Genomic DNA, 16,745 nt, shown 5'->3' with positions numbered 1-16,745 from the left:
AAGACAAGGTCTTTCTGAAGAATATAGAAACAATCAATCCCCATGGAGAAAAGGAAAACAATGTGCTCTGGAATTTGACCATTTCCCTGCAACAATGGGTTCTGAACTTTCACAATTGTTCCCCTGACTGCCCAACACCACACATTCTGCTATGGTTAAGTCTCACTGAACCCTATAAAACTCAGACACCTATTGTAACCAGTTGCCATTTTCTCTCTTGAAAATGTGTCCCTCCAGTGCTTAATGGAGCATCGCTGATCCACTGAGGTCTGTCTCCATTTATTTTACTTTCTATTTCATTTGGTGTTGGAAACCAGGATGGGGGTTCAAGGCTCTTCACCCCTCCCCATTCTAACAAACCTCTACCGTTCATGTCTCACTGTCTTTATGCCTTACACTCAAAGGTTAGTAACAAGCATGTTAAATGGCCAATGAGACCTGGATCTCCATTGATGGTCTGGCACCTCTGTGGCTCTCTGAGGCCAGGGAAGCCCCCAGTTACAAATAGCAGGGCTGAATTCCCATAATGACTTTTTTTTCTCTTTCTTTCTGCCTCATACAAAGTGACTCATCACACCCTCTCAGTCTACTTTGGCTAAACAGTGGCTGGCACGTGGCCCAAAAGTGACCCCATTCTTGGGTTGGTTTTTGCTGCCTCATTGCTAAGTGGACAGAACAAGGACTTGTATTGGATCCTTGATTGGTATTGGAGGCATCCGCCTTCTAATCCTCTCCTCTCCAATTTCTACCTTCTCTTACTTGCAGACCTCTGGATCAACGACCACTTTCGCCATTTTGTTCCTACAAGAATACCTGTCTTCTCATTCTTCAAAGAGGCAAGATCGCTTCCAGTCTCTCTCAGAGGCACCCTGCCCCAGCCCCCTGCCATTTGGCTGGTCTGGAGCCTGGGGGTCTTCTACCATTGGGATTGCAGAAGGGGATGCCCTCTCATTCTCTGGTAGAACTACTGTCCAGTGATGTGAGATATGAAATGATGCTTTGATCTCAACTGTGATCGCAATCAAACCTCTCCAACATGAGGTCTACTTCCCTTTATGTTGTCTCATAAATAATTTTAAAAATCTTAAAATTAGATGCCTCATTAGGCTTAGTACTCAGATCCAGCTGCAATATAAATTAGGCAACCTGCATCCATGGCCCAAATTCAGGACCTTTGATCTAAAAATTCTCCAGGATTTAGATAATTTTCTCCAAAGAAAGGCAAATGACCTGAGGTTCCTCCTCCAAGCTTTCTTTTACCTTGCTCAATGCCTTTATTATGCCATCTTTGCTCTGCTCTACAATTCATTCCTGCTTGTTTCCTGTTCCACAAGCCCCCTAGATAAGGTCCTGACCCCCAGCCTTCTTTTTCATTTGAATTCAAGAGTTGGTTTGGATTTCCCTTCACTGAGGTGTTAGGAATGTCCGTCTTGACTTGCTTGTAAGTTTCTTTTCTGTGGGAGAAATTTGGTGCATGGGACAGAGGAAGGCTTGGGACAACTAAAGGCACCTAGCTGAGGCCAATCTCTGGTGTTGCATGAAGGTCTCATGTCCTGAGTCAGAACCTTGCAGCCCTCAGGTGTACCAAATATTGACTACTATCTATCTCTGTTTCTTTAATGATTTGGCCTAATGGTGGAAGGCACATTTACCCAATGAATCTTGGTTCCTGAGATAAAATCTTGGTTTAATCTGAAGTCTTTGGGAAAGAGGTGACCCATTAATGCCAATGTGCGAGTCAAGCAATCTCTCCCTCTTCAGAAATGCTTCCACCCCAATTCTATACATATTGTCTGCCTGTTAAACAGAGGCCCATTATGAGACTTTCTCAAGATAGAGCTTCCCTAGCTTTAAAATTAGATTACCTTCTCTAGACTCTCATAAGACACATTTTCTTCTATGCTACCCTCATCTGGTAAGAAAAAGACCAGAAAATCTGCCTCACTTAATTAGAGCAAAACTCCAATTAGTGTAAAACTCCTCATCTGTCCTAGTTCAGGAATACAAATTATTTATTTTCTCTAGTGGAGACATCACCCAGAGCATTTTTTTTATTTATTCTTTGCATTATAATTGCCTTTTTTTATTGTTTATTCAAAACATTACAAAGATTGCAGAATCATATCGGTTACACATCCACATTTTTACATAATGCCATATTAGTAACTGTTGTATTCTGCTACCTTTCCTATCCTCTACTATCCCTCCTCCCCTCCCCTCCCATCTTCTCTCTCTACCCCATCTACTGTAATTCATTTCTCTCCTTATTTTTTCCCATTCCCCTCACAACCTCTTATATGTAATTTTGTATAACAATGAGGGTCTCCTTCCATTTCCATGCAATTTCTCTTTTCTCTTCCTTTCCCTTCCACCTCATGACTCTGTTTAATGTTAATCTTTTCCTTCTGCTCTTCCTCACTGCTCTGTTCTTAGTTGCTCTCATTATATCAAAGAAGACATTTGGCATTTATTTTTTAGGGATTGGCTAGCTTCTTTTTCCCCACTTCAAATTGAGGAGCATAATATGATATCATGGTCCTGTGAGTATGGTGACCCCAAAGACAAAGGGAACATGTAAGAGATTTTGCACAAAAACAGCAGCTTACCTTACTTCTTAGCTTCTGCCAAATTACCATCTCTCCAGGCTTACAGAGCCTGCAGAGCTTGCAAGACTTACAAGGCTTGCAGAGAGCAGGTTGAGACCAAAGAAATAACAAGTGTCACTTTTAAATTCAAGCCACTTGTGTGACCTAAATATCTGGCTCTCTTATCTCATCTTGGTAATCTACCATGCTGCTTTCTTAACAAATTCTTCCCTAAACACTATAGCCCAGGGAGGGAAGATGGAATGATCTTCTATATACAAGTCTGCTGTGCCTTGAGAATCTTTACCTTAGGATTTCAGGACTCTCTCATTATTTCAATATCCTAACTGACACAACTGTGCCAAAAATAGCAAATGAACCCACTCCTTACAGACCACCGGGTCCCTCTGTCCCCTCATCCAATTCTCCTCCTCAAACCAAACTACCGCCCCCATCATGTCCTCTTACAAGATCTAAAACTCTTCCAGTGAAACATGTATTCCCTCTCCAGGAAGTGGCAGGAGCTGAAGGGACAGTCTGAGTTCATGTTCCATTTTCTAAGACAGATATATCCCATGTTGAGGACAGATGAGGCTCATTTTCTGAAAATCCTACTAAATTTAGAAAGGAGTTTATACATCTGACTCAGACCTATCACCTTACTTTGGGGCAGATGTTTACTATATTCTCACTTCCACCCTGAGTCCAGATGAATGTGCCCATATTTGGCAAGTAGCTAGAGAACATGCCAATCTCCTCAGTACCCCAAATCCATATTAATCCTGTTTCAGATACTGCCCTCCCTATGGCTGAACCTAATTGGACATACCAATCTCAAGACTCTGGTATCACTAGATTCCAACACATGATTGCTTACTTTCTTGAGGGCATGACAAAAAATTCTCATATCCACGTTAATTATGACAAGGGCGATCAGGGAAATCACTCAAGGTCCTGATGAAAATCCTGCCATCTTTTTGGCTCAACTTACTGAGGCTACCAAATATACCACCTAGATCTCAACACTCCCACCAGTACTCTCTTTCACCATGTCTAATAATTTACTATCAGTTCTGCACCTGATATCCATTAAAAAAAAAACTTAGACAAAGTTCCCGAGACTCCTATGCAGCAATTTCTGGATGCCAAAAAGGAGAGGCCAAAAAGGAAAAAGAAAAACATCCCAAGCTAAATATCAACTTCTGGCCTCAGCCATCCATAACCCTAGAAAAAAAGCACCTGCTGCCTGTGGTCTCACCAGACACCTTCTGGGCCTTTTTCTGATATGGGCAGATAGGACACTGGGCAAAAGCTTGCCCTGAGTCTTCTTTACCAAGCCCTGTCCCAACTGCAGAAAATGGGGGCACTAGAAGATGAAATGTCCCCAGGGAAAGATACTCCTCCCTTCAGTATGACCCACTTCCCAAGTCCCATACACTGAGTTACCAATCTTCCATTGACCCAACTCCACTGCCCAGTCACTTCACATCTGAGGAGTCCCAGATCACAGGGATAGTGAATGGCCAAGCAGTTCATCAATTGATCAACACAGGCACAACACAGGGCAAGTCTTTCCCATCTGACACAATGGCATGGACCTACTTCCAAAGCAAATACCCCTATTATGGAAGTCTCTGAACCCCTACACATTCACTAAAGACAGCCCTTTTTTTGCACATTTGGATCCCCAAACTGGCTCTAACTCAGCGGTTCCTTCAACACAGAATGTATAACCACTCTTTTATTTTCATGCCACATTGTCCCATCCCTCCATTGGGCTGAAATCTCCTCTATAATTGAAAGCCTCTACCATCATTCCTCCTTTAAGATCTACTGCCATTTTTTAAATCCATTCCAGCCTGGACCTGCTCTCTCTGCCCCTTAAGCCTCCTCGCTGGGATTGACCCCACAGTCTGAGACACCTCTTAACCCAACATTGCTAAACACCATCTCCCTATTCAAATCCAACTAAAAGACCCTCCTCATTATGTTACCTTTCCCCAATATCTTCTCACTTCCTCAACTCTCAAGGGTTTAAAGCCCATTATCTCCAATTTAGTACAGGTTCATCTTCTTACACTAACCCACTCCCCTCACAACTCCCACATCCTTGGTGGAAAAAAAAAAACAAAAACAAAAACAATGGCTAATTCCAGCTATTACAGGACCTCAGAAAAATCAATGAGGCAATCATCCCCACCTATCCTGTAGTACTGAATCTCTACATCATACTCTTTCATATCCACCCCCATCATCCATTTTTTTGGGCTAGACCTGAAGGACACCTTCTTTACTATTCCTCTCCATCCCACCTCACGTCCAAGTTTTGCCTTTACCTGTGCTGACCCAGACACTAATTCCTCTTAACAACTTACTTGGACTATTCTCCCATAAGCCTTCTGAGATAGCCCATACTACTTTGGCCAGGCTCTCCAATGTGACCCGGCCACCCTGAATTTATCCCCCAACCACCTCATACAGTATGTAGGTGATCTCCTACCCTGTAGTCCCTCAGTAGGACTCTCCACACTCACACTACAATCCTTCTCAATTCCCTGGCCTCCTGGGGGGTAAGTACTAGGTCTCTCAATCTAAAGTCCAGCTCTGCTCCCCTCAGGTGCAATATTTTAGGCATCTTCTTAACCCCCACCACATATATTATACACCCAGAAATACTTCAGGATCTAAAGCATATACTTTTACTTTCCTCTAAAAGAAGTAAGCTTTTCCTCCTAGGACTTTGCAATTATTTTCACATCTGGATACTAAAATGCTCTCTTATAGCCAAACTCTTTTATGAAGCCTCAAAAGGGGATTATTTTTAACATCTTCCATTGAAAAACCAGACTCTACCTCAGAGCAAAGCCTGTCCAAGGAAGGGAATGACCTTTGTCCTTGGAAAGACACACAGAGCACTCCTAGGCACATTCGCACCCTGCTAAGTTGTTTATCTACAAATAACAGGAGAGATCTGCTGCACCAGATGTCCCTGACTCAGTCAGGCTAGGTGGGGATCCATAGCAGCCCCCTAGCAGCCACCAATCAGCATGAGTCAGGGAAATACCTGGGATGCCAGATGACCCTCCCAGTAGTTTATGGTGGTTGATAAAGTGTTGGGAAACCTTGTAGTTCAGCACGTACACCCCTCATGGCTTAAACCAATCAGTTCAAATGAATACCCCTTTTGTACTGACCAATCACCCCTACCCAACTTGTTCCTGCCAGTGAATGTGCTAATCATGTTTTAGAGTTGTTATTTGATTTTCCCACAGTGTGTGATGATTTGATAAGAGATGTTATGGTGTATGTGGGGGTCCCTGCCTTCTCCAAAGAGTGTATAAAACTGCTGCAAACCCTGGGCTCGGGGCCTCTCAGCTAGCTCGCAATAAACACCTCTTTGCTGTTTACATCCATCTTGGTCTCTGGTGGTCTTTGGGGGGTCCCGAATTCGAGCATAACACCATCTCCACATTTCATTTCTTCTACCATTTCTACTCTTCAGAGTTCTCTTCTCAAATCTTCAACTCTTTATCTATCAAACCCTAAAAAGCCTTTCTTCCTGTCCCTCCACTCAGAACACAGACAAGCCTTAGGAGTACTTTACCAAAAGTGACAGATACCCCCCATCCCATTGATTTCCTATCAAAACAACTTGACTCAATCTCTCAAGGCTGTCTCCAATGCCTCAAGATTTTAGCTACAGCAGCCCTCCTCATCCTTGAGGCCCACACATTTCCCTTTTATCAACCTATCACTGTTCTTACCACATACTCCCTCTTGGATCTCCTCAGTCATTGATCATTCCTTTCCATCCCCTCAGCCAGGATCCAATTACTGCACTCTGGATCCCTTGACTGCCTTCCAGCAAGACTCCTCATTGAACCCTATTACTTTCCTCCCAGCAAAAACCCCTTCTACCCCTGTGGTTTCTCACTCCTGTCCTGATGAAGCCAGATTTAAAGTTAGGTAGTCAGTGTTGTCCTTAGGTAAATCGGGTCTAATATCATATCTAAAATGGAGGCCATGCTGAGAATGATTCCTGGGAAACGCAGGACAACTCATGGAATGTTAATGAAGTCCCAGAAAGGCCCTAGGCCAAAGTCCACCCCAAAGAAATGTTAATGGAACCCAGGAAACAGCTTGGAACAGATTCGGAGATAGCCCATCCCAAGAAGTGATAATGAAGTCCTTCCTGCTTAGATGACCTGTGTCCCAACCCTTCCCACCTACATTCCATCACCAAAACTATAAAAAGGGGAGACAACTGCACTTTTCCACGGATTCCACCTCTCAGGTCCCCTTCTTCCTCCGGGAGAAGTCTTTTCTGCTGTCCTTTAATAAACTTCTAATTTCTACTCTGACCTTGCCTCGGTGTGCTTCTTTGGTGTTATTCTTCAACACTGGGGAAGCAAGGACTCGTCACTGGTCAACAGCGGTAACACTGACACCCTTTACTTCTTAATGAACCCCTTTTCACATATTACTGACTGACCACTTTCTACTCCCCAGCCTGGTTCATCCATAGAAGCTCCCCAAATAGCCTCCTTACCTTGCAGGCTATGCCTCAATCTGAGGTAAAACTTCTGTGGACTCTCACTTCATCGTAACCCTAATAATTGATGCCTCCTCTCTACCCCCAGGCATAACCTCCCAACAGGCTGAACTAGTAGCCCTTATTAAAGCCTTAGTAGCCAGGGACACATCAATCAACATTTTTACTAATTTCAAATATACCTATAACATTATTTTCCCCAACATCTTAATTTAGAGAGAGTGGGGTTTCCTTATTCAGAAAGAACACCCATCTTCAATGCTAGCTATATTAATGAAGACAGATTTAAAGTTAGGTAGTCAGTGTAGTTAGGTAAATCGGGTCTAATATCGAGTAAAATTGAAAATGGAGGCCATGTTGAGAATGAATTCTGGGAAAAGCAGGACAACTCATGGAATGTTAATGTCCCCAAGGCCCAGAGCCCATCCCAAAGAAATGTTAATGAAACAGCTCCCAGCAAACTTGAAGATGCTGACCCAAAAGTTTTAAAAGATTAATTCTTTGGCCCACCTGTGCCCCACCCTTTGGGCCTCCTCACCTACATTCCATCACTGAAAGATAACAGAACAAAGCACAGGAATGGGGGGGGGGGACCAGATGAAGACCCTAGGTATAAAAAGGGGAGACAACCGTACTTCCATGGATTCCATCTCTTGGGTCCCCTTCTTCCTCTGGGAGAAGTCTTTTCTGCTGTCCTTTAATAAACTTCTAATTTTCCACTCTGCCCTTGCCTCAGCGTGCTTCTCTGGTGTAATTCTTCAACATTGGGAAAGCAAGGACTCATCACCAGTCAACAGTGGTAACATTAAAATTTTACTAGAGGCTTACTAGTAAAATTTACTAGAGGCTTTTAAAAAATTTACTCTCTACTGCAGCCATCCTCCACTGTAGAGGATATCAAGCCAAAAAAACAATACATTTTCTTAGGAAATAATGAGGCTAACCAACTGCCAAAAAGTTGCTTTGTCTGGCTACAACTCTCAGTCATTAGGAACTCTGAATCCAGTTTTATACCCTATTCCCATTAAACTCCAACTTCCCCCTGACAACTAAAGCTCTTTTATCCCACCTTCACAATCTGTTCCATTCCAATCTTCACTCCCTTCAACTATTCATAAAGAATTCCCTAAACCTGTCCTCTTCAGCTTTACTGTACCTCCAACAAATTTCTCAATCTTGTACCACCTGTCTCAAGGCCAATCCCAACTCCAATGTGAGACCATCCTGTTTGTCCACACACCAAGCTAGGGGAGCCCTTCCTGCCATGGATTAGCAATTTGATTTCACCCAAATTCCCCTATAAGAAAAATGAAATATTTCCTGGTACTATGTTTACTGGATGGGTTGAAGCCTTCCCAACTACAGTTGTAGCTATACTTTCCTGAGAAATAAACCCACATTTTGGTCTACCTGCCTCTCTCCAGTTGGACAATGGCCCTAAATTCATCTTTTCTGTTTCCTAAAAATTAGTAGAATTTTCGCGTATAAAAGAGAACTTCCACATTCCCTATCCACCTGCATTCCTCAGGAAAAGTTGAGAGGACAAATAGTACCTTAAAGGCAATGGTTAACCAATCTATAGAAATCCAGGAGAATTGAATTAAGCTCCTCCCTTTGGCCTTTCTCGGGAATCCAAGGTCTTCCCAAGAAGCCTCTCTTGATTAGCCTATTTGAATTCCTTTTAACAATGGCTAATCCCACCCACCATTCAACCTCAATCACCAAGCCTTCCCTCTAACATCCTGAATACCTTGCTGGCCCACATCAGGACTGCCCTCTAGAATATGACACTCCCACCTTCCCCAGCTTCAATCTTTGGGAGGGCCCCTCCTATTTCCATAGGGGACCTAGTATACCCACCCCCTCAATCTTACAAGAAAAATGGAAGGGCCCCTTCAGGGTTATTCTGACTATCCCAACTGCAGCCAAACTAGAAGGCCATCCTCTTGGGTCCATTTGAGCAACTTAACACTTGCTCCTACTAATGCCTCTTCTTATTCTGTTCCCACAGGCCCTACCCACTATGTATTACCAGCTTTCAATTATTTCAGAGGAAAAAACGGAGCCTCCTGCCTAAACCTCCTAATGTCACGTTCTCAGATGACCTTCCACACTCTCTTAAAACTCTCAGAGATGAATTAAATTTATCATATTCATTATCCCTTCATCTTTCTCCTCCTTCAAACACTAGATCTTATTTTGGAACTCTGGATTCAAGGGACATTCATTGACCTGACACCCACTCAAATCTTCTCCTTCTTATGTTTTCTATATATTATCTCTGACTTTACCAACACACACTAGACATAGGAGAGATCTCCAAATTATTCCCTTACTCATGAGACTAGGCATATCTGCTGAGATTGGCACAGGAGGAGCAGGATTTGGAATCTCAATTCATTAGTATGAAAAGTTATCAGAACAGATTATTGAAGATATCCAAAAGGTGACTGATTCAGCATTGACTTTACCAAATCAAATTGGACTCCCTGGCATCTGTGCTCCTGCAAAACTAATCAGGGAAGAATGCTATTTCAATGTAAACCAAACAGAATTTGTAAGAGACAAGGTTAAACAGCTCTAGGATGGAGAACTGCCTGGAACTAGCTGATTCCAGGTAGTCCTCAGTGGGGGATCTAAAACCACAGACTTCCTTATTATTCTCCCTTATGTCCTACTTAATATCTTAATATTTATCTTTCTCATAATAACTTTTTTCTCTGTATCCTTTTTTTTTTTTTTTTTTTTTTGTTACTGGGGATTGAACCCAGGGGTGCTTAACCACTGAGCCATATCCCCCACTCATTTTTTTTTTTATTATTAGAGACAGGGTCTTGCTGAGTTGCTAAGTACCTTACTAAGTTGCTGAGGCTGGCTTTGAACTTGCAATCCTCCTGCCTCAGCCTCTCAGCCACTGGGCTTACAGGCACGTGCAACCGCACCTGGCTTCTCAGTATTCTTAATTTTATAGGGAAACAGCTTCTTAGTAAGGTGACCCATTTAGCTCAAACTACCTCCCAAGAACATGTCAAAGCCATTCTACTCCTGTGCTTACAATCTGATTCTCTGAAACCAGTTTTTTGCCTGTGAAGACCTGAGGCTTCTTCAAACACCCCTTTTCAGCTTCAACTGCCATGAACTTGGTACTCTCTCTTAGAACTCTGAAAAAGGAGGAGTCTTTTCAGGAGGAAGCAGCTAGACAGAGGTATCAATGCCCCTAATTCATTATCACTCTTCAGAGCCTGGAATGAAGGATATGGAAACAACCCCCAGGGCAAAAGGAGGACCATGGGTCCTAGCTGAGAGAAGGAAACCAGTGGGCTCTGGACTTTCACCATTTCCCAGCAGCAATGGGCTCTCAACTTTCACAACTGTTCCCTCTGACTGCCCAACCCACACATTCTGCTATGGTTCAGTCTCACTGAACCCTATAAAACTCAGACCCCTATTGTGACCAGTTGTCATTTTCTCTCTTGAAAATGTGCCCCTCTGGTGCTTAATAAAGCATCACTGATCTGTTGAGGTCTGTCTCCACTTCTTTTACTTTTTTCTTTCATTTTGCTTTCACTTCCTTTCACTTGTAAACATTTATCACAAGTTATTCAGATTCCTCTTTGCTTTAATTATTTTAAAAGTGTTAAATAATCAACATGCTAACGAAAGGAAAGCATTACAGCAACAGATAGGAATGGAGTGTCTAATTTTGTCACGATTCTCTAAAATAGATTACTTTTATTTTTAAAGGTTTACAAAGATTGTCTCAAGATGACCCTTTCAAATTTAATAACATTTCCCACCTGTAAACTTGCTTTTACCTTATTCCTGGGACAAAAACTTCCATCGATTCCTTTTGACATTTTGCTGGATATCTGACTGTTTAAGGAGAATATATCTAACAACTACTTAAAAGCAAGTTTCTTTCTGATGTCTTGACTTAAGAACAAATAGAACTACCAAAACTCCTGTGCAAGGAGAAATGTTTAAGGAATAACTATCATCAAACATAAAGCACACTCTTTTAGAAAAGTGAGTTTTAAAAAAAATGATGTCAACAGTTGTTACGATTTTCATATAAAAGCAGGAGAAAGAATTTGAATATTTTTATGGGCTGGGGGCTACTTATAAAAATTCAAAACTAAATAACCATAAAAATAGATGCTGTTTCCATGGCAGCATGAAAGAATAGCAGTGAAAACAGAAAGGGTAACTCTGAGAATAAAATCATAAAATCTGTTCTTTTTAAAAGTGAACAGGAAAAAAAATTTAAACATGTACCAAAGTATTAATTATCCTGGAAATATAGAATTCTATCAAAGCACAAGTCATAATAATAGGCTTTTATGTGAGGTTTTAGCTTTTTAAAAATATATATTTGTTAGAATAATATGAGAAACAGTTCATTGCTTTCAGCTAAACAATGCTAAAGAAAGAGTGAAATTTTTATCTTGCTTTTGGCATTAGCCACTGAACCAACATTGTTTTTTCTTTTTCCTTTTTCTTTTTTTTTCTTTTTTACTTCTAGGGGTAGAAATAAAAATAATTGAGAACATAAATGGATATTGTAAATAAAGGGGACATTTAATGTAAATAGACCAGTATATACTAAAGTCCAGTATGTATCATATATAATGTTAATTGTTTTAAGGATTTCACTAGCCTTTTGAGAAAAAAATTTGAGGTAAATATTTTATCCATTTTACAAATAATCAAATATTAAAGCTTAAAAGTCTGAAGTAGGGCTGGGGCCATGGATCAGCAGTGGAGCACTTGCCTTGAACATGTGAGGCACTGGGTTTGATCCTAAGAACCATATAGAAATAAGTAAATAAAATAAAGTTATGGTGTCCATCTACAAGTAAATAAAATAAAATAAAGTAAAATAAAAATGAAGTAACTTACCCTAAAACATTCAATCAGATGAGAGTGGTACTACAAAATGATGATGTTGGTTTTTTTTTAAATTCTCACTCAGTAGTCTAATATCCTCCTTTTTTTATTATGAAGGTGATATGTGTACAGAGAAAATGTGGAGTAAAAAGTGATAACTCCTATTCCAATTCTAACTTCTTTCTAGATTTCCTCTCTTTTAGAGTGATCTATATTCCAGATTTCTATTCATTTCTAATAGATTATAGAGCACCCTGTCAGTATATGGATACTACAAATATCATAAATGAAAATGCTCACATCCAGTTTTCAAAAAGTAAGATCCTTTAAATTAAGTTTTACCCTGGATATTTTTCTACATTTGAATTTTAGATGATAGTATCTATAGACCTTCCTCAGTTATGTTAGCAGCATACAGTACTCAATACTATGTGGACATCAAGATTCATTTAATTATTCTTGTCTTAATAGGTATTTAGTTGTTTCTATTATTTGTTATATAGTAAAAGTACTCCAAAAATTCTTCATATATAGTTGTATGCATCAATAATTATTTATGAAGATGAAGAAATACTGGTTTTAATTTCTCTCTTATCCTTAAGTTAACAATGCAGAGATATCAGAATGTAGTTAGAAATGGGTTTATGCATATTGTTTAATTTTGCTTTATAAAGCCTGGAGTTTGATGTCTTTCTATACTTTTGGATACTAAGACAATAACAGCTAAATTTCCTTGGCCATGTCTACATGGTACTAAGGTACAAATCCATTGTTTCATGTAGTCTCTCATTTAATTACTTGACTAGTATTTATTATGTATGTACCAATTCCCAAGGACTACAGTAGGTGCTAGGGATAAGAGGCAAGTAAGATATAGACCCTGCAAACAACATGCAACTTTTAACACGTATAATCCCGGTGTATGTTAGGGTATCATCCAGACAAATATGAATATTTAACTATTTGTCCTTTTGAACACTAACCTTGCAACCTTAATGAACCTATGTGGATAATTTACCTGGGATACCTTCTTCTATTTTTAATCTGCATTAGAATTAGGGAGATATCACAAGTAATATATCTTTTTTGAATTCTGTATGCCATTTTGGTGCAGATGATTAGTTGAAAATTTTCCCCATAATTCATTGAAATAGATGTGGCAGTCACTCTTAAATGTTCATCCAATGCTCAGGATAAATGAAGTAAGGGAGCAGCCATGTGTGAGTGTGAGGCCAAACAGACTCTCTGTTTTTGCATTTAAGGGTGTTAACTAAGTAACTTAATTTCGTCCAGAAAGACGTAGGTGGAAGTATGTACAGCCTCCAGAAGGCTTTTATTTTTTCCTAATTAAAGGACAGACAGGCTGTGGTATTTCCCCTTCCCCACTTCTTCCTGTCTTGAATGTACGTGTGTTTTCTGGAGTTTCAGCAACCCTCCTAAGATCAATCAATGACAAAACTTCACTCTGAGGATTGAAAAATGGAAAGATAAAATGTTTCTGTTTTTTTAATGGAATTGTTGAGGACCCAACCAATGTCCTTAATTGACCAACTTAGACTAGTTATTAAGTAACAAGATAAACCCCACACATTTAATCTTTGATATTTAAGCTTTTTTTTTTTTTTTCAGTTTCCAGATGAATTTATCTGAACTTCATTGGTTTTTAGCCTGAGAGGCCGCTCACATCCATCATGAATCAATATAACACTGTGCTGGATCATTTTTTAATACCTTGTTATTGTCCTGCCTGAATTACTGCTTCTATCATCTTCTTTCATAAAGTCAGTTTCCCAAATGCCATAAGTTAGAAATTTGATTTTAAATATTTTCTTGCTTGAATTGAAACTTTAGAACACTAATTAGGATTTGAATTATTAATTGCTTTATATTTAAGGGAAAAACTTACTTTTAATGTTCTCCACAGAATTACAGAGGCCCTGCATAAACTGTGGTATCAAAATTTAATCAGCACGTGTGGCCGTACAGAATGAAGACACCTGTGCTGGATCAAGTGTGGACACTTGTGCAATCTCAGGTCATGCTAACCAAGAAATTTTACCAATTACAAAGAAGCAGAGGCTCAACCATCTCCAATTCAACCATCTTCAATTCTACTCCTTATGACAATTGCCAGGAATTCCAAATCCTACCTCTCAAAAAGGCCATGGCAGCAGGGTTGCTCAGGCCCAAACATGGCCAAGTGACCTGGATGGTGCTCACTGTAGTGCTGCTTCCCAGTGCTTAGGGAGAACACAGAACCTTTTACACGTTCTGAAGAGATACCAATAATTAATTGGACTATCACACAAAAAATATTGTCCTAGACTTTTAGGTAGCTTTTAGTGTTGATTCAAACACTTTAAATTTTTGCTGAAATTCAAAATCTTCTAGAAACCCTTAGGCACATGAAAATTACCCAAAGAAATATAGAATAATTACCACAGGAAATTGTTGCAGTGGCCAAATGATTATTTTATATTCAGTTAATAACAGAATAGAGTGTAGTCCTTGTTTGCTCAGCATGATAAAATGAGATGAGTCTAAAATATTTGTCTATTCTCATTAACTTTGGCTCATTGAAAGTATTGTCCTTTTTATTCAATTCTGCTGTCTTATATTACAATACCTCTGACAGTAAAAAAGCTAATTTTGTTCTTGATTTGAAGGCCAATTCATTTGCTAAAGTAAAAATGTGTTATGAGCATTCCAGCTATGGCCTACACTCATCATTTTAACAACGTTTTCCCCAAAAAGCATGAAACTGATTAATGAAAGCTTACCTGATTTCCTCCCATGCCATGACAGTTGAATATACCCACTTTTTCATTTTCCTTGCGGCCCATGTTGTCTAAACATTGATTGGTTTCCACGTTTCTTATCTAAAGGGAACATATGCATAAAAAGGAGGATAAAGCAAGGTAAATAGTTACTTAAGTCAAAATAGATTTTTAATACTATTAAATTGTATATTGTTACCTGATACATGTTTATAAAAAATTTCTCCAAGAACATGCTGCTTTAAAATATCTATTTTTTAAAATATCCATTTCTAGTCCTATGTAAGTTTTTAAACATCCACTGAGTAAATTTGAACAGTTTTGACTTTGACCTTAGCATCTAACCAGGAGGCACTACTTTTTATAGTATAGTGTCAGAGAAGAAGGAAATGTCTACATGTTATGAATGAGGAATTCTTCTTAATATAATCTAAAACTTAGGAGAGCTTTAAAATTCCACCCAAATAACTACAGTCCATTTTTGAACTTTCACAGTACCATATGCAAGAAAATAAAAACAAATCAGTTAAATACTGAAACTTATGATTTTTACATTGCTTCATTACTAGATGCTCCTTTCTGTGTATTAATAAGGATTAATTACCTTGTTTATTTTTTGTGATGGAGACATACTCATGCATCTTCTCTTATTCCTAATACCAAACTTAATGGAAAGTGCTTGACCCTAAGAAAGGCTGTTACAAAGCTAAATGGAGTTTCACATTACAAATTCTTCAAAAGCAAGATTAAATTGCCCACTGTAGACATGAGGTTTTTGGTTTACACTCAGACACTGCATTAGTCCCATCATTAGCATGAAGTTAATGCATATTTGAGCCAAATGTAATTATAAAAGCCATTAATTAAGCTTAAGGATGCTAAAGTTGCTAAATCAAGTACAAATTAATATTAAAAAGGAGAAGGGGACAGAGGAATTCTATTAAATGGGACGTTTTGTATTTTTTCCTTATTATAAATCCACAAGTATATATTCCTGTATACCCATCTACTCTATTTCTGAGAATTTTGTGTCTAGAATCCATAATCAGATATGCATATTTTCTGCTCATGCAATGTAATGACTTGGATATCTCTATTTAATTACCTGTGCCTGAGGTACACATTTATTCATATCAACAAATTGATAATAGTACAAAATTATTATATTAGCAAATAAACTTGTATAACTCATTTTTCCTGTGCAGAACCCCATGGACAAGTACTGGGAAAAGTGGCATGATGTGTGCTAAGGCCATACCAGGAAGTCAGAATAGTAGAGATCAGAGATTATACTTAGGGCTAGAAAGAACTGAACAGAGGGCCCAAGCCCCTGTTCTGACGGGCTGATATTTACAGCACTTCATCAAGGAATCTGAGCAGTAACTGATGAGAAAGGACAGAACATGCAGTAATATTACAGGGAAAGAAGCAAAACAAGAAACAAAACCCACATGGAGGTATAGGATTTAAAGTTATTCTCAGTCCGATTTAGGTTGGTTTAGAAACTGGAGGAGGCTTGGCCTACTGGAAAAAGGCTTCTCAGGACCTACAGATAGACAATACTGAGGAAGGTGGTACCTAAAAAAAGCTGTAATAAGTCTATGCATGCTACCCATGGTCTAATCAACTTACATAGCACATAAATTGAATTACTTTTCAATCCCTTACATCAGACTCTTTTTAACTTTTCATAAAAAGCAGACTTCTTAAAAACAATAATTTGTTATTATTCATAATTAGCATGGTAAAAAATATAAAATAGTGCCATAATACTCAGAGGATAAGTATTTTACAAAATGATTAATTTACCTATAGATGTTAGCTATACAATCTCACTTAAAGTACCTCAGCTGGCACATGGTACTTGAATACATAACTAGTAAATAATTATAATTATTATAAGTTGAATCAATTATAGGATTTTTGACTCTTTGCTAGATGACA

At 39.1% G+C, this 16,745-nt stretch overlaps 1 protein-coding gene across 6 annotated transcripts in view; it reads right to left on the bottom strand.

Annotated features, from left to right (window-relative positions):
* Nucleotides 1-16,745, bottom strand: part of Galnt13 (polypeptide N-acetylgalactosaminyltransferase 13) — a 514,272-nt gene that overhangs the window by 40,788 nt on the left and 456,739 nt on the right. For all 6 annotated transcript variants that reach the window (XM_040294317.2, XM_005315793.4, XM_021733280.3 and 3 more), the window contains one exon: nucleotides 14,805-14,903. In XM_040294317.2, coding sequence (XP_040150251.1) covers nucleotides 14,805-14,903 — 99 coding nt within the window. The remainder of the gene's footprint in view (nucleotides 1-14,804; nucleotides 14,904-16,745) is intronic.

Source organism: Ictidomys tridecemlineatus, chromosome 7 (assembly GCF_052094955.1).
Source record: "Ictidomys tridecemlineatus isolate mIctTri1 chromosome 7, mIctTri1.hap1, whole genome shotgun sequence".
In the NCBI taxonomy this organism is placed as follows: domain Eukaryota; kingdom Metazoa; phylum Chordata; class Mammalia; order Rodentia; family Sciuridae; genus Ictidomys; species Ictidomys tridecemlineatus.
Note: the sequence above shows the minus strand (reverse complement) of the source record. Positions and strands in the feature narration are given on the sequence as shown.